The sequence below is a fragment of the Chrysochloris asiatica genome, unplaced genomic scaffold (genome assembly GCF_000296735.1).
Source record: "Chrysochloris asiatica unplaced genomic scaffold, ChrAsi1.0 scaffold00030, whole genome shotgun sequence".
NCBI lineage: Eukaryota > Metazoa > Chordata > Mammalia > Afrosoricida > Chrysochloridae > Chrysochloris > Chrysochloris asiatica.
This window is the reverse complement of record NW_006408548.1, coordinates 12,849,072-12,872,588: the sequence shown is the minus strand read 5'-3', so window position 1 is coordinate 12,872,588 and position 23,517 is coordinate 12,849,072. Positions and strand designations below refer to the sequence as shown.

Sequence of the window (23,517 nt, the reverse complement as noted above, 5' to 3'; positions counted from 1 at the left end):
AACCGTTTATCTAGGAACCACCAATGAGAAAGCGACATGGTCGTCTCTCCTCTCAGTCCTACGTAAACCTATATAAACCTAATACAAAAACTGTTTCTGGGAGCTCAGATTTTTGGGGACATTAGTCCACCACTGCTCTGCCTGCAAGAAAAGCTTCTTCCTCTAAAAATAAAAAAATATGAGCAGAACATATCATCTTTCTCCAGCAGAGCAGCTGATGGTCTTAACCCATCACAACTTTGTGTTTCTCAGTCCAGTGCTTGCCCTATGGAATTACTGCATTCCACATATTTACATACATACAAACCTATAACTACTACGGAGGTAATGTCTCCCACTTTAAGTTTGACACTCCCAAGTAACAACCATGTACTTTAAAACTTACCTCAAATTTTTCAGGAACAAGAAGTTTAGGAGATGGAACTCCTACAAGGTAGTCAACTGCAACCATTATTACTATAGTTAGAAACACAGCGAAGTCACTGATTGTTGATCGCACCTATATGAAAAGAACTTACGTTATTATAAATACAATATGCCCTTTCTAAAAATTTCACCTTTTACAAACACCAAAAAATATACCATTAGAACATATGAAAGGGAGTTTTAATTGGTGCAAATATATCAGCAAACTACATTTATATGTAATTCTTTCTCAAAAGGTATAAAACATATTTCATTACTAACCTATCATCTCTTTTTGTTGTGAATTGCCATTGAGTCAATTCCGACCCATAGCGACCCTGTATAGGGTTTCTGAGAAGCAATTGGTGAGCTTGAACTGGTGACCTTACAGTTCAAAGCAACTTTGCAGTTTGGTGCACTAACCCACAGCAACACACCAGCACTGTTATCATCTCTTAAAGTACCATATTTTTTCCACGTAAGTTCAGACATACATATCTTTCACTATGAATAACTCTTTATAACAATTTGGCATAAATTATTGTTATGGATTGAACTGTCCCCACAGATTATATATTCTTTAACTTCTAAATTCTAACTTTATGCCTGCAGTTACAATCCCATTTGGGAGCAGTTACAATTCCATTTGGGAAAGGGTTGTCCTTGCTTATATGTGAATGAGACAGGATTAGAGTAGGGTGTGTCTTAAGTAAATCTCTTCTAAGATATGTTGTATTGTTGTTGTTATATGCCATGGAGTCGGTTCCGACTCACAGCGACCCTGTACAGGGTTTCTGAGGTTGTAAATCTTTACAGGAGCAGAAAGCCTCATCCTTTCTCCAGTGGAACAGCTGGTAGTTTCAAACTGCTGACCTTGCGGTTCGGAGCCCGATAAGTAACCACTACGCTACCAGAGCTCCTTTTTACGCAATTAAACAAGCATAAGAGAGAAGCAGAGATGGGGGAAGAGATGCCAGGCCACATGAATATCAATCAGAAGTAAAGCTCAAGAGAAATGGACCTTCCAGAACTGTGTGTGTGTGAGAGAGAGAGACAGCATTCTCAATTCAGACTTCTAAATCTCGAAGCTTTGAGTAAAATGTGTTTGTGAAAGCCACCTACTTGTGATATTTCTATTATAACACAACTAGGTAATTATGAATTTAATACCAAATGGGGATGCTGCTCTAATACATGCCTACTACAATGGGCAAGTGTCTTTGGAATTGGGTTACAGGTACAGGATGGAATATGTTCAAGGTGCTCTAATAGAAACCGCCTAGATTGCCTTGAAGAGACCATTGGTAGAATTACGGATGTCAAAGGAAATTCTGATGATAGATCAGAAGTAAGGAAGGAGAGCTATAGAGAAAATACTGTTTTAGACAATACATGTTGCTAGGTATGTGGGCCTTGAATTGCTTCTGGTAAGGCTTTAAAATAAAATGAACATGTGGTTGGATAATGAAGGAAGGATGATGCTTTTTATGCACTGGTGAAGAAACTGTCTGTATTATGTTCAAATGTTTGGAAGGTAGAACTTATAAGCAATTAACTTGGATACTTGGCAGAAGACATCTTTCCTAAACAAGATCTTAAAGGGGTTATGTGGTGTCAACATGCTGTAAAATGCAACAGGAACGAGATAGACTTAAACAAAACTTAAATATCTGGAAAATTCTGTTGTACAAACTAAGGACATTTCCAAGAATGTTCACTAAAGACATGGCTACATAATCCTTTGCTACAAAGATTAAGCCTGCCTATGACTGACAGAACTAACACAGCAGAAAACCCAACAACTTAGACTAAAGGGGACAGAGAAAGAACGTAGGGAAAGACTGCCTCTAGGGACTCTACAAGCAGGAAAGAAGTTAAAGGTGCTACATCTGTTTCCCCCTCCAAAAAAAGAAAAGGAGCTTCCCTACAACAGTTCAGAGATTAGCAGAACTGTTGGAAGGAGCACAGGAAACAGGGCCTTCTCTGTTTCAGAAAGTGGGGTCAGAGTCTCCTGGATCTCAAAGGGTTCAACCTGGTTTTGGAGTGTGCAGCTGCTGTTCATGGGTGCCTAGGAAATGGGACCACTGGCCCAAGCTGAGGGGGTAGGGCTATCGTGTCCATGGGGCACACAAATGGAGCCTGCAGGGCTTAAGAGTCATCATCCACTCAGGTGACTAGAGGAACGGGGCCATTCTAAATCAAGGCAGACAACTGCCATCCAGTAGGCATGCAAGGTGGGGAGGTAACCCGAAACAAGGGGTGTACTCCCAAAGTTCAGAGGGCATGGCCAATACCCAGAGTCTAAAGGGCAGGGCCAAGGTCCAAATGGTTCTAAAGACCAAAGGATTATTCTCACTCTTTGAGAGCTAATACAAATTTTCTGCTGAGTACTGGACATGCCTAATTTATTCTACTCATAATGAAAATAATCTACCTTGTACTTGGATGCACCATTTTATTTTAGAAGCAGATAACCTGTATTCCAGATTTTACAAGTTCTCAGAAGAAGAGGAATTTGGCCCCAGGATGTAATATGCCTAAAGTCTTATCCATATTTCATTTAGATGATTTAGAAGATGAGGTATTAGATTTGGAGTGGATTTAAGACTTTGGGGATGATGTGATGGGGTGAAAAATGTTTTTCATGTGGGAAGAGAATAAATTTGGGAGTCCTGGTGTGGTGCCGTGGGTTAATGTACCACCAGACTGCAAAGCCGTTTGAACTACAAAGTTGGTGATTCAAGTTCACCAGGTCCTCCTTGGAAACCCTATACAGGGTTGTTATGGGTCGGAACCAACTCAACAGCACTTAACAACAACAAAGGAGCTCTGGTAACATAGTGGTTAAGAGTCGGGCTGCTAACCTTGAAGTCAGCAGTTTGAAACTATCAGTGGTTCTGTGGGACAAAGACGAGGCTCAGAAACCCTATACAGAAGCTACGAGTCAGAACCGACTCCAAAGCACACCACTACCACCAACCACTAAAGGGACTCCTGGTGGCACTGGACTGCAAATCACAAGGTTGGCAGTTCAAACCCAGGAGCTGCTCCTTGGGAACCCTGTACAAGGTCACTATGAATGAGAGCCAACTTGACGGCACTTAACAATAATCATAAACGATAGAATGTTATGGATTGAATTGTCTTCCTCAAAAATATGAGTTATAGTCCTAAACCCTATGCTTATGGTTATAATCACATTTGGTAATTAATGGATTGTCATTGATATGAGAATGACACAAGATTAGTGTAGGATGTGTTTTAAGTCAATCTCTTGAAATATAAAAGAGTTTAAAACAACCAAGTAAGAGATGCAAAACCACATGAAGACTGCCCAGAGACAGAAACTCAAAAACAGGCAAGATCCTTCCTCTAAAGCTGATGCAGAGAGAAAGTCTTTCCCCAGAGCCAGCATCCTGAATTCTGACATCTAGTTTTCTAAACAGTGAGAAAATAAATTTCTTTGTTAAAACCACCAATCTTGTGGTATTTCTGTCATAGCTGCACTAGGTAACTAAGACATATATTAACCTTAAGTAGGTTCTGTTGCTTTAAAGCAAACTAAGGGTATAACAACAACAACAAAATAACACTGATATTAACCAAAAGTACCTGTCAATTACCTTGGTTGGAAAATAACGCTTGGTCTTAAATTGCTTGAGGAATGAAGACAGAAAAAATGTTGTAAAAAATAAGATGACACACCAAAATAGCACATCTGGAATATAAGGTCCATGAAGACTACAAGCTGATCCTACAAATGCACCATGATAGGTTTTACATTTCTGAAAAAAAAAAGAGAGGAACAAAGAATGGAAAGCTTTCAAATATCAAATGTTACTGAAGATTGTCACTGACTCTAAGATGCTTCTGACTGTAAAGTCCTACAGTTTTTATGTCTTACACTATTATGCTATGTTTCACTCAGAAAGAAAAACACTGATAAGTCAACTATAATACAGCAATGATTTTAAGAGTTGAGATATTAGCATTTAAAAAAATGTACATCTTAAGTCATTCATATATTCCTTTCTTTTAATCCCCACATTACTTTTAGTGAAAGAATCATATTAAACGTATTAATTCTCAAATGCTTCCTCTTGTTGGTCCACATTTTAATTTCTTTACTTATAAACAAGTGGTTTACTACAAAAAGTAGCAGACAAGAAATTTTACTATACCTACTTACAATGCTGAGTAGGATTTCAAATCAGACTACAGGAAAAGGTCAAAATAGGTTTTGAGCATCTATTGTGTATGTACTGATGATAATGCCTGCATTCTGACTTTATTCAAAGCCTTGGGATTATAGCATGGGATCATAAGATAAATATTATTTATAATATTTTATTTATAATAAAATATTCCCATTAGAAAAATCAATTAATAGAGCATTGTCAATAATATAGCATAATATCATTCATTTACAGAAATATATTGACTTAATTTTACTTTTGGATGAAAAATAGCTGAAAAGCAACCAGAAATTAAAGTAAAGTACATGCCATTAAAATACAATTTTTCGTACTTGTACTCTAATAAGGCTCATTTTAATTTTTGAATCTATTCTTGTGTTTGTGTGTAAGGTGTGTCTCTTGAAGACAAATATTAAAGGATCCTCTTTTCTTATCCATTCTACTAAGAGGCTCATTTTATCAAAATAACTTAAATCCACAAGCTGACAGTTTCCTTATTTTCTACTCTAATGTGCTGAGATCAATAAACCGACGAATTCAAAACATGCGTCGTAGATAGAAAACCCAACAACAACCAAAAATAAGTATCATGGCCCTTTTATGATCAAGAAAATACATCTACCTTTATTATAAAGACATCCTACCCACTGATGAGACAATTTTCTTAAAAAAAGATCGCTTTCTTCTCACAGCTCTATTAGCTATACCTCTTTCATAATAAGAACATGTTTTTAAAATAAGAAAATTAAAACTGAAGTACAAATCTAAGTTGATTACTGATATATCCGGCTTAAACCAGCAGTGTCCAACAGAACTTTCTGCAATGATGGAAATGTTACTTATCTGCAGTCACATAGGTGATGGAGACTGAGAAACTGTAAATCATTTTTTATTATTAATTTACTCAATGTTAATTAATAATACGTTTAAATAGACACATGGTATTAATGTCTACTTTCCTGGAGAGTGCAGCCTTAAATTTTGGGTGAGAGACAATTTCAGACAATGTCCCCCAAATTATATAGTCAGAGGCTATCATATTTTCTGAGAAAAGGAAGGAGCTACAATTGTTTATATGATTAAAAAACCACCAGAAAGAAGTGTTTGAACATAAAAGAGGGAGTAGTTAATCCTACAGTCCAAGAACAGAGGACCCTAGGGTCATCAAGGGAGAAGAGTAAGATAGAATGTAAGACCATATCCAGAGAAGCAGTGACGCCAGAGATGAGGACATGGAGAGAAACAGCAGTTTAGGGCTCTAGAGTCATGGAAAGAGAAAGGCTGTGTGCTGGTGGGCAGGAAGCAGGCTTGCAGCATAATTTCCTAACAAAATACAAAGCATTTGTAACAGTGTAAAAACAATCATATGCACTTTTGCCCTCTCCCCTTTAGTTTGTTTTACTGCTTGCGGCAGAGCAACTTCCATGAGTTAAGCGACATATTTCACTTAATCACTGAAGCTGTGAGCACAGCATGCAGGACTTCTAAACAAGCTGCCCTCAAAGCACACGAGTTGATAAAGAGAAAACTGGATACAAGCTGACAGAACTGTAAAATTCAGTATGTGCAAACCACAGCACTAGTAAATACTGCCTTTGAATTTATCATTCTAGATGAAATTAGAAACCTGAAGTATATTCACATGTTTTTAATCATTTTATCTTGTAAGTCAAATACAGTCCATTTTTCTTTATCTCTCTTACAAGATTCCTTCTTTTCAACCACTTCTTTTTAGTTCATTTTAGACAAAAAAAAAAAAGAAAAGAAAAGTGGTCCACTCCTTATTTGGAAGCACCACTACTGTATTCTGAAAACATTATTAGTATCTAAGGATAAAGAAGAAAATGTGGGTCTAATCAGAAAAGGCTAAAGCAAGGAACTAGTTTAATAAATATTTGCAAAAGCCTTTATTTTGTAAATACTCACAGAAACAGTAAGATTTTCCCAGGAAATGCTATTTGCTGTTATATTCTTTTGCTTCCACAGCTCGAGTGTTTCATTACTAGGGTTAGGAGGTTCAATACATACACATCTGAGAATTCAGAATAGGATAAATTTGTAAGATTTCTCCATTACATGCTTACATTTCATCTAATCAATTAAACAATATGATAGAGTTTTAAATTATTTTAACTTTTTTCTCATGTTGCAATGCATGGATATGACAAACAGACAACCGAGTGTTTTGGGTTAACACCAAACCCATTGCTGTCGAAGTCCATTCTGACTCAAAGAGACTCTCTATGACAGAGTATAACTATCCAATTAGGTTGGTAAGGAAGCAACTGCCACATCTTTCCTACATGATATGACTGGTGGGTTTGAATCACCTGCTTTTCATTTTGCAGCTGAGCACTTAATTATGGCACCACTGGGTAACAGAGTAAAATAGACATACAAATATCAATAAAATGTTTACTTAATGGAACTAGTTGGATACATCACTTAGGAGGCACTATTGTCTCTAAAAATTAGAGACGATAACATGTTTCACTTCATAGCAATTGCTGTTGTTTGCTTTCCTTATAGATTACCAATAAATTGTACTCCTGGTAATTCTTTGTCCACTGACAAGTCCCACCTACTTATATTCGTGATTTATTGATCTTAAGATTCATTCATAAATATTTTTTTCATCAGAACATAACTAGGAGCTACAGGAAGATTTAATTCTAGGAATTAAAATATAAGAACTATATTGAAATTCTACCTTAAAACAATTCCAATAAGAATTATACGGCTTCAAAAATAGTATTTAAAATGTGAAGAATACACAAACACAAGTATATATATATGGGGGACTTCAAAAAGTTCCTGGAAAAACTTTAAGCCTTTTAATTCCATTTCTAAAAACTTCTGTAGTTTCTGCTCTCTCTCTCTCTCTCTCACACACACAAAATTTGATTGGGTAAAGAATGCAAGATCCAATTTTATTGCCTGATTTAAATATACAATGAGTTAGTTATCTGCCAAATTTAAACTGACCAATTCAGTTCAAACAGATAACTAAAATACATGCTCTTGCCTAAGTTACTACAGTGTATTAAAAAATTACAGAATTTCATCGTTTTAAGTCCATTCAGCGCTTTAGCAAAACCTTATCTGAAACAAACAAGACACCACCCAAAATGGCACGCTGGATAGTTTCAGCTAGATACAGTCAGAATCACATTACAAAGATCTATTTTCTTAGGCTCAAATATCTCTGCAAACATACAATGTAATAGCACGTATTAGAGAGTAACAGAAACACTTACGAGTATGTGGTCAGTTCATCTAGGTTGTTGTGCATATTAAATTCATACAGTTCTCCTAAATAAAAGATCTTCTCCAAAGCCTCATATATGAATATGATGCAAATGAGAGCTGCAAAAGCCTCCTCTGTAAATCGAGTAATGTAACACACAAGGCTGCTTGCATCTGTTGCAACCAAAACAATGCACAAGAAAGAGGTCCACAGACCAATACTGGTTCGCAAAGATAGATAGGAAAGATGATAATCTCTGTTTAGGAAGAAAAATGTGGACATGATCAACATATATACACAGAATAGCATTTGCATTTCAAAAGTTCATAGCAAACCCTAAGAGCAGTTTTTTTTAAAAAAATGAAGATTCCTAAAGAAAATAGCAAATGAAAGAACAACAAAATAATGACTACAGAAAGCTGTGTACTTTCTGGCTAACAGAATAAACAGAATGAGAAAAATTACATGCTGATGTCCGGGAACAGGAGTCAAAGCAATGTCTTTCAGGAGTCTGGTGTGGGAGATTGCTTTACTGCCAGGACTGCAGAAAAACACACACGTTCCAAGTATTATGGCTGGCCACCACCTCTGAGGTATGCACCAGCTTCTGACAGTGCCTGTCAAGAATACGATTGCTATCTGACATGCTACTTGACCTAGTTTTCACAGAAGTAGGTAAGTTTCTAGTCGAGCACCCACCCACAATTTTTGTGAGTCCATTTATCACACTGGTACACTCACATTTTACAAATTAGTGTCTCTTCCAGTGTTACTTCATCAATCATGACTGAACTGAAAAGAACCATTTCAAAGCTCTGAATTGAACTAATATAAAAAATTAGCAGTAAAAATCTAGTTGTTAAGTCCCATCAAGTTGGTCTGACTCATAGTAACCCTGTATAGGGTTTCTGAGGAGTGGCTGGTTAAGTTTGAACTGCTGACCTTGCAGTTCAAACCAACTTTGCGGCCCAGTGCTTATCCTACAGCACTACACCAGGAATCCTAAAATTCTAGTTGTTGTTATTAAGTGCTGCTGAGTTGGTTCTGACTTATAGCAACCTTGTATACGATTTCCGAGGAACAGCTGGTGAGCTTGAACCACTGACCTTGCAGTTCAAACCAACTTTGCAGTCAGTCCAGCACATTTAAAACATTAGACCTCACTTTAGAAATCAGCGATGAGTACATGACAGGTGTCAGTCAAAAGCAGGGGTAGGGATCATACGGTCTGGCCCTGCCAAAGACACCACTGTTCCAGCCGTTACATTTTTGTTGCTGTTGTTGTTGTAAAGTGCTGTCAAGTCAGTTCCAACACATAGCAACCCTGTAGAGAGTTTCTGAGGCGCAATGGGTGAGCGTGAGTTAATTAAATGTTTGACCAATTATAGCAAGTTAAATTTTTAAGTTGGTAATTTTGTGTGGCCTGTGAACGATGTTATAAATTTTGGCAGAAAATAAGGTTCCCCAGCCCTGGTCTACAGGGAAGAACTGGGCCCAACTGACTCTTCTGAAGATCTGGTAGCTCCTTGTCTTTTATGCAATCACATTCATGTTCACACAGTCACCATCATCATCACCCTGACTTCCTCCATCACCATTATGACCACAGAAAGCAACGGTTTTTTAAATTTCAAGACACGAATACCACGAATCCTAGAGTGGTGCTGTAGGATAAGCATTCAACAAAAGCACATAACAACAACTCAGAGTTTAAAATACTTCAGGCTACTGCATGCTCTGTCTAAACATCTATTATGTAGCATGCCTGACTAAAATCAGAATTGCTGGTTTAGTGAGCAAAAAAATCAGAACAAGAGGAGTTAAATATTTCATTAATAGCATTGAGCTGTTTCAGGCTAAAATATTCAACTGCATATATCTTACAAAAGTCATGGAAGTGGCCATGTGGAAGGCAACTAGCTGTAGTATGCTGTACTCATCTCCACACTACCTACCACCATATCAGTGGAAACTCACACCTCACTCTGTTCCCTGCATTTTCCCTTTCTGTTAAAAAGAGTCTGATAGGTAAAGGCGAAGTTGGTCCTTTGTGAGCCAGCTTTTTCTAAGATTCAGTTAAAATAATTTGAATTAACATTTTCTTGCTGGTTGAAATTAGTAAGCACAAAGGATTTTATTGCTCCTCAAGTGATTTACCTATCTAGTACCAAACATACTGATTTCTGATTTTATACTCAAGGGCAATCTTGTTTTCCTCACTTACTAGTTACTAAGGTAGGGAAGAAGTTGGTGAAGGGCATAGGACATCTGGTTGAAGATATTGTGATCCAAAAGTACTCAAAATGCACATATTGATCAGATTCTTTTCCAACTGCTAAATGTGCAATGCAATTTAAACTGGAGTAAATATGCAATTTAGTATATAATTATAAATATATGCAAACACATGCAGCTAGTACATAACCATTACTTACCTGCAGAATTTAAATAAAATTTTTTCAAATACTAGAACTGGACCTGTGCTCCCCAATATTGTAAGAGGTTGCCCAGCAAACAACGAATAGGCAATCCCAGTTAATGATGCTCCAAAAAGAGACTCTATTGCACTCTGTTTAAGGAAAAAGACATGAATAAAAGCAATACGTCATAAATGTATTTCTAACCTACATGTAAGGCATCTGAAAACCAAACAAAAATACAAATAATCCAAGTAGTTATTCATACAAAACACAACTTAAGAGTCTTAACTTTACAGCTTAAATATGCAAAATCACTAATACATTTTGAATATACAGGAAAAACTGCTTTAATTTTGCATATTAAAAATGAAAATGTTATATAATCAACCTTAATTTCAAAACTCAACACTACGGTAAAGGAGAAAATAGGAGAGTTTTAGCTTTATCTACAAATATTTTATTTCTTAAGACTGGCACAAAGATGCATCTATTATTTTAAAACTTTATGTTTAAAATAATTCACTTTAAAAAACAGAAAACATTAAAATACACAGTACAGTGTGCTATATTAAAAGAATCCATCAAAAAGATAAATGAATGAATTAATATGCATTTCCCTCATTAACCCCACTGACTTACGGTTTTCCACACAATCAAAAGTATTTAATATGATAATTCAATGAATTAATAATAAAATTGAAATGCTAACATAAATAAGAGATGGAAAATATTTTTAAATAATTGATAGCAACATTTTGTCATTAAATTTTGGTAAAGAAGATAGACTGACAAAAGTAAAGACTCAGAGAAATGCTGTGCTACCACCATTACATTCTAACTGATTAGCGTTTTCAACAATAGGAGTTGTTATGCCACTAGACAGAGGGAAGGAACCAGAAAGAAAAGGAAAGAAGAGTTTACATTCGCAAACACCAGAGTCAAGTGGAATACACTATCAAGAAAGGAACAAGTCCATAACTGGTCATGTTGGCAGTTCAAACCCCACTCAGAGAAACCTGAAAAACAGGCATGGTGAACTGCCTCCAAAAGGTCACGGCTTTGAAAATGCAATGGTGCTGTTCTACTCCGCACACGAGTCCCAATGGCTTGATGGCTACTGGTTTAGTGTTTGGCTCCAGTGCCTCTTTCTGTTTTCTTCTTCCAGCCTCTACCAGGCTTCTGCCTGTCTCTAACTCTGCCCTGACCCTTTCCCCAATTCTCTCTTCATTCCACAGAGGTGAAGGACTGGAAAGCTAATTAACAGGGGGCATGGAAAGGAAGCCTGTGAGTACCAATAGCCCTATAATTGACTGAGAGGGTAGCACAACAGAACTCTTTGAGCAGGGCTTGAGAAGCAGATTTGGAAGTGAAAGACTGCCTTAGGGACTACTGGCTGTTGAGTGAGGACTGTATCTTCACTTTTTAAATGGGGTTATGATATCCAGAAGAACTTAACAGTGTTTGTGAAAAACAACTAGCATAGAGTCTACACACATAACATACAAAATAAAAAGCAGCAATTATCATCATCAGTAACATCTTTCAAAATCCAAATCATAATAATCCATCAACTTTTAGCATAAAATATCCATCAACTTTTAGAATAAAAACTGGTTCATGAAAGTGTACACATAAATACACAGACTTGTTTTCTGGCAAGATGAAAGAGAAGTGTCCAACTATATGGGGGAGAAACAAAATTGGTTTTCTTGCTCATTGACAAACAAAATTTTGCCCCTGAAGACAATTCTAAGCCATCACACAATCTCTAGTTAAATTAGGAATGAATTTACCAGAGGTTAAATCAAAGGGAAATAAAAGTATAAATGTTACCTAGAAACAGAAAGAAAAATTGAAAACAGATACAAGCATATAGAAAAATGAAGAAATGTTAGCATGGGACAGATGGGCACAAAAGTAGGGTTCCCTCATTCCTAACCATAAGTTGATAAAGCAGAAATTATATGAACATCTACCCTCCCACCCCCAATACTCCCTATTACTACTTTTACTAGAAACAAAAATTCATTTTGCCTAGAACTGTTTATTGTTTTAAATAATTTTTAGACTGTTTCTGTTCTTTCCAAAACTGAATTCACTATCGTAAAGAATCAGACCCATTACATTGTCTTCCCCACTACCCACATTCAGAAGTCTCAATTTTGCCATCCCAAGTACTCGCTCTTCCCACGCCCCAATATATGCACATCGCCACTGCACAATACTTCACAGTGATTGCTGTTAATCTGTTTTCTTCCTCATAACCTCTAGTTTGTGTTTTGCAAATTTCTATCATGGTTATATACCTCTTCTAGAGTTATGACTGTACTTATTCTGAGTCGTTTTACTGCTTATTCTCATCTCTCTCCCATTCCATACATTTTGGTAATTTCCCTGTTTCTCTCCCTCCCAATTATCTCCCTTATTAGCCAACTCTTTTATCAGTTTCAATCCTCAGAGGTATGTAAATGGCTCCCAAACTTTATGTATCTCCTTTTGTGTTGTTATTTTTAGATGCTTTCAAATTGAAGCAGACTCACAGAGAGCCTATGTACACTGCCCGGTCCTGTCTACAAACTCTGGAAAGGAACCTTCTCCTGATGCCTCCAATTCTACTTCAAGTTCCAAAAAAAAAAAAATCTGTAAACAAACAGAGCAGCTCCTTATCATTCTGTCACATAATACTTCTGATTTCTCTATTTTTTCAACTCCTATAACTTTGTGTCTGTACCGGTCACATGTGGCATAACACATGCTGACACAGTAACAGGAGAGACATGCTCACCTACATCTCTGCATATCCCCTCCAGTGTCTTACAAACTATCACATGCACACAGTATTAAATAGCATAAAGAGGTCAGCAGGCAGTGAAAGACAATCCAAGAGCAAGAAGTAGTGTTTCCATTACGGTAACAGATACAAGACACATCTCCACATAGACCAGCAGAGTTTGTGTATAGTTTGTGACAGCACATAAAGTAACTTACTAAAAATGGCACCTTTTATACATGATTAAGGAATAAGGTAAAGATGTACTAAAAGTAGTAGATGTATTTTGTAAAAATCTAAAGAGTTGAAAGAAAAAATGTCAATTGTCAGATTTATCTCATATTAAGGACACAAAATACTTGAATCATTATTATTCCTTAGCTTTTAACCTTTTATTCATCAAAAGAACAATTTTTCCTCCCAAGAATAAACATAAAAATTCATCATTCCCTCAATTTTGTTCTCTTCTTCCAAATATTCCATCCATGAATTAATATTATTCATACAACTCTAACTAACCTTATATGCCTTATAGAAATGAAATTGGTAAATGTGATAAATTTTCCCATCCATGACCCACTCAGAATCAGTTCAATTTTTCTCCCTCCACCATTCCCCCCAACAAAGGTCTTTTATTTAAGCTATAAAAAACCATTCATCCAGCAACCCAGGATAAACATTTTTTTTTTTTTTCTTTATCTTTTTACCTCCACTGTGCATCTTCTCCTGTTCAAATGACTTCCCCAAGTTTTCCATAGCAATTACCTTTGGGGGAAGTTTACTTTGGGACAGGTTAATCATGCTGTTGGTAGACTCTTCAAATAAAAGTATGAATTGGGAGACAAATGCACACAGACACTTGCCTCTGAAGAGCTAAGAGCCTGGCTACTACCAATCTTTGTACTCACTATTCTGCCTTCTGTAGCTTCTCCAAGCAGCCCTCCAAAAGTGATTACAGGAGACATACAGGCACAGTATAGGAAAAGAATCGAGGCCAGGCACTGCAGGCTTAATGCATCCTTGAAGTCACTCAAGAAAAAAGGTGCTTTCCTTTTGATGTCAAGTATCAAACCACCAAAAAGCCTAAATAGGTGAGATGAAACTCGTCAAACTGTACACTAAAGGATTCTAGCTAGTTCAAACTAAAACTATGGGCTACATAAGACTGATGATTGCTAATGATTTTTTTTTTCCCAACAAAAATTAAAATCCAATTTAAACTATTGTATAATTGTAGATGATATATCCATTTACTATAGTCCACTGGTGACAGAGGGGAGGTAGATCTCATGATGTTAAAAGAGACATTAACAACTGTTATTAATGAATTACTTATTGAAAAGACTACAGGCAAATGATTGCATATGAGTAAATGTAATTTTGAAAAATATGCAAAGAAATACATAATAAAAATAAATAAAATCTAACATCCCATTCATGAAAATGTGCATAGGTAATTCTATAAACTATCACCTGCATTATAAAACTCAACAATAAACATGAGAAACATTGTAGACAGTTATAACAAATGTTATACCCCCAAATACTATTTAATATAAACAAAGTTATATTGTGCTTAGATACAATGAGTAGAAAATTAAATTATAATCTTCAACAAGTCTTAAAATTAGTACTTTAATTTCATTAATAAAAAATAAAACCCTGAGAACTACTTTAGGACACTTCATTTACTGTACATGTAGTCAAGCTACTGTGCATCAGTAAAACTTAACTGAGTAATTAGTAGACATGGTATATACACCATTTCAAGTATTTAACTTGGAAACATTTCATGAAAATAAAAATACTCTGTAAGAAGTAAACACTGCATGTGCAGTGCCATATTTTTAGGGTCCAAACACTGCCTAGGACACAGTAAGCAATTCAGAAATACTAGTAACTAAATAAAAAATTCTAAAGAGTTTTCTGATTCATCAAATATTTAATCATTCCGGAAACTAGACGGAAATTTTTCATTTTAAGCTCTCAAATGCTTTGGATTTTTCAAACTTTTCTTCCCCCCATCCCCTTATGCTAATATGGAAATAAACTCTAAACACACATTGACAGGTTAAAGAAGTTATCTTATACATAATCTATCTGCAAGAGGTTCCACTTGTAACAGAAAAGTACTACTGACAATCTAAAAAAAGTGAATCTACATCATTAAATTAATGTGATTATTTAACAGAGGTCTATGTGGGACTTTTGAGTGACTTTGTGAGATCAATTGAGGCATATCTTTGTGCTTCTCAGGGACTAATACTAGCTCAGTTGAGAAGGTCTTCTACACTGGAAGTGGTGAACTCTGATGAAGCATTGGTGGCACACAGATAGTCTTATTTTCTATTGTATTCACACTAATACACTAGGTAATGAATTGTGAGTTTAAGCTTCTCTAGCATCTATATTTAATATGCCAGTTGCTATTCATTTTTCTTATATATAGTATCTTTAGGCACTTTATTAAAATCCTGAACAATGTCTATGTAAGATCCTCTTTTATTTAACACAGAATTCAGATTCACGACTGTTTACACACAGTAACCACCAGTGGACGATATAGTATCATATTGACATGATTTCCCCCACTATGAAAATAGAATAGCATTGATCTACTGCTACAAAATATTTTAAGGCAATGTTTGCATCTGACAACATTTTTATTCTTTATTTTAAAAATTAACTTCTTAAATTATTTTTCTAACCAAGTTTCCAGAGATCATTACCATAATTTAATCAAGTTTCTCCACAAAATTTTGTCGTGATATAAAAAACAATTCTCAACTGGTTTTTTAAGGTTTTTTTTTAAGGGTTCTGAGTCTTTGTACACACAAAAAATCTTTAGTTATTATTCTAATCTGTTCCCATAATTATATCCTGATACTGGAAACTGTAACATAATTCTACATGTTTTTCAAGAATATTTTGTATAGGCAATGGAAGTTAATTTACATGCAACATAACTGTACAATGTTCTCTTCATTTGGCCCAGTGCTTTCTTTTAAAAATTGAACCCAAGTATATACTATGAAAATTGTTTTAAAAGCATGTAATTTCCTTTTACATAATACATAATAGTAGTACACATCAGAAAATGTAAAATATTGTACAAGAGTATGTTCCAAATGCTTGGGGGAAGGGAGGGAAAAATTTTTTATGTCTTTTACATCAAACCAACCCCTGGCCTCGAAAAAGCTATGTGTAGTGTATTAGTATCTGTACCCACCGTCCAGTTCTCTGTAGCTCAGGCCCAGCATGATGATCAGCCTCTTTAGGAATATCACCAGAGGTAGGAGCAGATCCATTAGGAAATACAGGAATCTTTCTCTTTTCCTGCATTTCACAAAAAGGTATTTTCAGAATTATTTTTAAAGAAAGTTGAGTGACATGTCCAATTAAGGGAATATGAGTGTTCATATTAATAACATATATGTGTAATCAGTGTACCTAGGAAAACAATTCTTCAAAATATAAATTTCCATTTTAGATAAATTATACTTTAGAAGAGAAGCTAAAATTTCTCTCTAATAACATTTGAAAAGATCTTCTCCCCTCATTTGAAGAGAAAGGAGTCAGTTTTAAATTTGTTAGCTCCAGGAACTGCGAAGCCTAAAAGAACATGTGTCTGTCTGTGTATACCTATGTATGTGCACAAGGTGCCATTCCAGGAGGTCCTCTGTGTCAAAAAAACATTAACATCAGTTATATACTTTATATAGAGTAGCAAGATTCATCTATAATAATTAGAGATTAGCATCTGAAAATATCAAAATTAAAACTGTTACAGCAAGCAAGAGAAAACAAAATTATAAAATTCCTACAAAAGCTCAATAATCAAAAACACTACATAACACAAGTGAGATAGCGATAAATCACTTAAATCAAGAAAAATAAGTATGAAAATAAATAAATTAAGCATCTAATTCAGGAAAATATAATAACCAAAAAAGAATTTGAAAGAATGCAAGAAAACATCTAAAAGCAAAAATTGAATTAGAAAACAAGAATTGTTGAAAAAATAAAAATAAAATTCAAAGTTGCTCTGTCTGAAAACTATTAAGTGACACAAAAAATAAGACATAACAAGATGACAAAGATTTCAAAAGCAAAAAGAAATCCAAAAATATATCTGTGTGTGTATACATATGAAAAGAGCCTTACCAGTGCAGTAGTAAACCAATCAGCTGCTATTTGAAATGCTGGGGGTTCAAACTCACCAGCTATTCCACAGGATAAAAAATGTACAGGCTTGGAAACCCTGTGGGATAATTCTACTCTGTTCTAGTGTCACACTTTGTCAGAATCACCTAGAAAGCAACCTTAGTCATTAAAGACTGTTTGACTCTTGTCTCACACACCAGTATTTGGTACTGTCAAATGTTGGAAGTTAATGTGCAGAATAGTTGGATAGCAGATTTTTCACAGTGGTTGTAAATGCAGTATGTTCAAAAACAGGGTAGTCAGTAAGTGAGGGGCAGGTGTTCTAGACACAGAAAACGAGTGCTTTACAGTTCAACTTGGGTTTACTCCAAGAATACTAAAACATTTCCATATTTTAAAAACCTGTTGAAGATTTACCATAATAATTGATACAAAAATTCTTATGAGAAATCTCCAGAAATGCTGAAAAGACACTTGATAAAATTCAAAATCCATTTTTACTAAAAATGTCAAGGAAAATGAAATTTATAGTACTTTCTTACCATGATGAAATGTTATTTTTTTCTTTTTTTTTTTTAGCCTTAATCCAAGTATCCTACTTAATAGGAGAAATACTAGAGGCACTGACTATCGTAAGGAACATGAACAGAAATGTGCATTTTAAGGCCAGCATTAACATTTTATTAAAGGTTTAGTCAATATAGTTAGACAACAGAAAAATTAAATTAGATATATAAAAATTGGAAAGGAAATATGAAACTATTTCTTATTGCCAATTATATGATTTAGAAATATAACTACATTCATTAAAGTATTAAGAAAAGTAGCAAGATTAAGATGATACAATGGAACAAATAACTCATTTATAAATAGAAATAAGATAAAAAGTACTTCTGAATATACTCACCAAGAAGTGTTGCAAAGTATACATAAGGGAAACTTTTTAACATTCCTTAGGACACAAAAATTGATTGAAATCCAGAGACATACCATGTTTTTGAATAGAAAGATTCAAGGTCATAAAAATTCTCACTCCATTCATTTAGATATGTAATTACCATTCCAACAACAACAAAAATAAACTTTTGATTTCAGAATACGGAAAAAGCATGCAAAAAATGCCAAGGAAACTCAGAACAAAAGAGAGATGAGTATGGAACTGAACTATGAATTGCTGTTGTTGTTATGTTGCTGTTAAGTGCTATTGAATCGGTTCTGACCCATAGTGACCCTGTACAGGGTTTCTGAGGCTGTAAATCTTTATGGGAGCAGAAAGCCTCATCTTTCTCCCACGGAGCAGCTGGTAGTTTCAAACTGCTGACCTTAAGGTTTGCAGCCTGATTCGTAACCACTACGCTAGCAGAGACAGAAAATGAAAGAAACTCAAGAAACAATATGAAACTTTAGTAAAAAGACAATACTGCCAGTCAAGGGGAGAAAGCTGAACTTTTCAATTGGGACAACCAGCAACAACTTAAAAAAAAGATAAAAGTTGGATGGTACTCCAAGGTAACAAGGAATGATTTAAATGTATAAGAGAAGGTGGGGCAGTCAACCAACAAATGATTCAGGCGTACTAACTCTCACTAATCACAGATAATTATTTAAAACTACATTGAAGTGCTTCATATAATAGGATAAATTACTATTAGATTAACAAAAAGTCAAAAGCTGGTCAGCAATCTATGCTAGTGAGGTTGTAGGGAAATCAATACACTCATACTTCATGTTGGTAGTCCAACATAGATCATCTCTGTCCTGGTGTGGCACTGTAGGATAATGTACTGGACCATAAGGTTGGTTTGACCTACAAGGTTGTCATTTCAAACTCACCAGTTGCTCCTTGGGAACTCTATTCAGAGTCGCTATGAGTCAGAACTGACTTGACAGCACTTAGCAATAAAATTATAAATGAACTTATGATTCCTTTGAGCCAGTAACCCTAAGAATTCTGGGAATCTAGTGAAGGGATATAGGATAAGCACTGGGCTACTAATAACAAGGTTGGCTGTTCAAACCCACAGGCCGCTCCCTGTAAAGCTTATCTATACAAGTTGGACCCAACTTGATGCCACTTAACAAGGAGTCCTGGTGTGGTGCTGTGGAATAAAGCATAAGACAACCTCAGGATAGGTTTGAACCACAAGGTCGGCGGTTCAAACATATCAGTTGCTCCCTGGAAACTCTGTACAGGGTTATTATGATCAGAACTGACTTGACAGGACTTAACAACAAAACGATATCCTACAGATATAGCTGCACATAACTAAAATGGCATGTGGATAGTGGGCAGAGTTGATAATAGTAAAAAATAACAACCAGAGATCAGTACAGGATAAACTATGATAGATCCATAAATGGAATACAATGCAGCTGTGTGAAAATGCTAGAGAATATTTCTATGATTCTTTATAATCAGATTTCTGGATTTAAGTTACATATGGAAAAAAGAACTTTTCATAAGGAAAACCTAATTTTTTAAGTTTAATTTATAAAGGAAAAACAGCTACCACAGAAGAATGAGCGGATTCTTACCTGAGAAGGAACACTTTTTGGTGGCTCTATGCGTATTGAAGGATCCCACTCTCCAGGAGGTAGGACAGTTACTTGATCTAAAAATTCATCAATTCCAGATAAGAGGTCATTTCTGTCTTTTGCTTTATATGCTACATCATGAAAAATCTAAAGAAAGAAAAAAATCGAGTAAGACCATTTTAATGTTGAAATAATAGTAGATGCTTGGTAAATCCACTTTAAAATCACAAATAAGCTCACAACAATGATAACTTTCTAAGTTCTTATTCTAGACAACTTTCGAACCTACCCCATGTAACAATTATAAAAGGAAATTGTTTTTTTATTTTTAGTTTGATTAAATGAATTAGTCATTAATAATCAAATGAAGAAAATAATTGTGAATTCAAACAATTACACAAAAGAGAGACTTGTGAATGATGGACTTTCATTAATTCTTTATGGAATTTAATATCATTGTGTCATGTTATCAAACTTTTATGACATTTTAAAGTCATTTAATCTAAGGGAATGATCATGGATATGCATACAGCTTTACTTAATTAATTAATTTATCTGATCACAAATACTTACTGGATAACTTCTATTTGACAGAAACCAAATTCTATGTTGAAGGACAAGATCCCTGCACTTAAGATTTTTATTTTTCAATGGTAAAAAATAATGAAACAAACAACTGAGTAATTGACAGGAACAGTCTCTCAGAGGACTTAATATGAAGAGAAATCTGAATAAAATGAGGGAACAAAGGATGTTGGACTGGAGGGAGAATACACAGGCAGAGGGATTAAAAATTATAAATATCAAAAACCAGAAATGAGCTTAGCCAATGAAGGAACAAAAAAGAAACCTAAAAGGGCTATAGCAATATGGGGGAGAAAGAGTAGACAAAGGTAGGATGTAAGTTTTTAAAAGTATGCAGAGGTTAAAACAGGGAGAATGAACCTCTTAAGACCGTAAAGGGTGTAAGTTTACATCTAAATATATTCAAAGAAAGCCACTGATATATCTGGATCAAGGAACTAATTTGTAGGATTTTACTAGTGCAAAGGATACAACTGTAAGACAAAGATCCATAAAGGTCATTTTAATAGCCAAAGAAAGGGCACATAGTTTAAATCTGGTGACTGGATGAGATAGGATGAAGAAATGAGCTCAAGTTCAGGAATATGGGTTTGGAAACGCCTGAAGGAAGCATGATAGAGACATCTAGCAAGCAGGTGACTACAAAAACTCTTTTTTAAAAGAAGACAAAAGTATGAGCTGATAAATATGTAGGTGATAGTCAAAAATGACACTGTCAAACAAACTAAGAGACATTTATAGGGAAAATAAACAATGCCCTGAGAAAAACAAATGAAAGGATATCCCCGAAAGTGATGATGGAGACAATTTTGACAAGGTGGACAAAAATTTCAAGTGCATAAAAAAACAAGTCTGTCATACTGTGTTGCAAATTGGTGTGATGCTGGAAGCTATGCCACTGGTATTTTAAATACCAGCAGTAACCTATGGTGGACAGCTTTCAGCTGAGCCAGAATAGGAAGGCAAAGGGACGGACTACTTCTAATTGGTTAGCCACTGAAAACCTTAGGAATAACAGTGGAGCATTGCCAAATATAGTGAATGAAGACTCCTCAGGTTGGAAACCAAACAAAATACAACTGGGAAAGACCAACACCCTCAAAGCAGAGTTGACCTTGATGATGAGAATAGAGTAAAGCTTTAGGGACCTTCACTTGCTGATGGAGGAACAAATCAAAATGAGAAGAAACTGCTGAAAACATCCATTAATAATCAGAACACGGAATGTATGAAGTTTGAAACTTAGAAAATTGGAAGTTGTCAGAAATGAAATAGTATGAAAAAAATTGATATCCTAGACCCTAGTGAGCTGAAATGGACAAGTACAGTCATTCTGAATCAGACAATCATATGTTTACAATGCCAGGAGAGACAAATTCAAGAGGAATGGTAATAGCATTCATCATCAAAAAGAACATTTCAAGATACATCTTGAAGTACAATGCTGTCTGTGACAGGATAACATCCATACACCTAAAAAAGAAGACCAGTTAATACCAGGGTTATTTAATTTTATACATAAGCAACTAAAGCCAGGGATGATGAAACTGAAGAATTCTACCAATTTCTTCAATCTTAAGTTGATCAAAGATCAATAAGGCACAAGGTGTATTGTTAATTACTCAAAGGTTGGAAAAAAAGACAAAGGATCAGTAGTAGTTGAGGAAAATATAGCGTTGGTGATAGAAATGATGCTGGGAATCTCATGATAGAATTTTACAAGACCAACAGCTTCTTCACTGCAGATACGTTTTTTAAACAAAATAAAAGATGACTATACACCTGGACTTCATCTTTTATGAATACACAAATCAAACTGAGTACATCTGCGGAAAGAGACAGCAGGAAAGCTCAGTGTCATCAACTAAACCAAAGCTAGGGTCAGACTGTGGAGCAGACCATCAATTGCTCATATGCAAGTTCAGGCTGAAGCTGAAGAAAATTAAAACAAGTCCAGAAGACCCAAAGTATGACCTTGTACATAACCCACCTGAATTTAGAGACCATCTCTAGAACATATATGATGCATTAAACTCTAAGGATTCAAGATCAGAATTGCTGTGGGAATACATCAAGAACATCTAACAGGAAGAAAGCAAAAGGTCACTAACAATATAGGAAAGAAAACACAAAAATGGCTTACAGAAGAAGACTGAAACTTGCTTTCCAGCATAGGGAAGCTAAAGCAAATGGAAGAAATGAGGAAGAAAAAAGCTGAAAAGAACATTTCAATGGGTAGCTCTAGAAGGCAAAGTCAAGTATTACAATGAAATGGAATTAGAAAACCAAAAGTGAAGAACATGCTCAGTATTACTGAAGGTGAAAGAAATGATGAACATTGAAAGATGCAGAAAGTATCAAAAGAAAACAGGAGGTATATACAGAGGCATAGTATCAAAAAGAAATTATTCTATTCATTGTTGAAACATTCTCTGTTAAAACATTTCAAGAGCCAATGGTCCTGAAGGAAGAAGTCCAAGTTGCACTAAGGTCAATGGCAAAAAGCAAGGCAACAGGAACTGACTGAACACAAAATGAAATCTTAGAACAAACTCAAACAGCACTAGAAGCATTCACACACCTATGCCAAGATATCTGGAAGAGAGGTATCTGGCCAACTGATGGAAGAGATGCGTAACTGTGCCCATTCCAGAGAGAGGTGACCCAATGGAATACCAGACCATATCATTAATATCACATGCAAGTAAAAGTGTGCTTAATATAATTCAAAAACTGTTTCAACAGTGCATCTATAGAGAATTGCCAGGAATCTAAGCTGGATTCAGAAGAGGATGTGGGACCAGGGTTATCACTGCTTAAGTCAGATGGATTTTGACTTAAAGCAGAAAATAATCAGAAAGCAATTTACCTCTGTGCCTTATTGACTATGCAAAGGAATTTAACTGTGTGGATCATGCGAAGCTATGAATAACATTGCAGAGAATGAATATTCCAGAACACTTAACTGTGCTCATAAAGAACCTGCACATAAACCAAGAGGCAGTCATTAGGAAAAAGGGATACTGAGAAACTGATTGATACAGGACCTGGCAGTGTATCATTCTCTTGTGCACAGGGACGCTTTGAGTCAGCAATTTGAATCTACCAGACACTCGTCAGGAGACAGATGAAGGTGTCTGCTCCCTTAAAGATTTACAGCCTCTGAAACCCTATACAGGGTTTCTTTGAGTCGAA

General features: G+C 35.4%; 1 protein-coding gene across 4 annotated transcripts in view; it reads right to left on the bottom strand.

The window, feature by feature from the left end:
- SLC4A7 (solute carrier family 4, sodium bicarbonate cotransporter, member 7) overlaps nt 1-23,517 on the bottom strand; it is a 126,082-nt gene that overhangs the window by 19,986 nt on the left and 82,579 nt on the right. For all 4 annotated transcript variants that reach the window (XM_006851609.1, XM_006851612.1, XM_006851610.1 and 1 more), the window contains 8 exons: nt 19,738-19,884; nt 16,268-16,374; nt 13,947-14,121; nt 10,284-10,417; nt 7,859-8,104; nt 6,528-6,633; nt 4,029-4,190; nt 386-499 (listed from right to left, as the gene is read on the bottom strand). In XM_006851609.1, the coding sequence (XP_006851671.1) occupies nt 386-499; nt 4,029-4,190; nt 6,528-6,633; nt 7,859-8,104; nt 10,284-10,417; nt 13,947-14,121; nt 16,268-16,374; nt 19,738-19,884 (1,191 nt within the window). The remainder of the gene's footprint in view (nt 1-385; nt 500-4,028; nt 4,191-6,527; nt 6,634-7,858; nt 8,105-10,283; nt 10,418-13,946; nt 14,122-16,267; nt 16,375-19,737; nt 19,885-23,517) is intronic.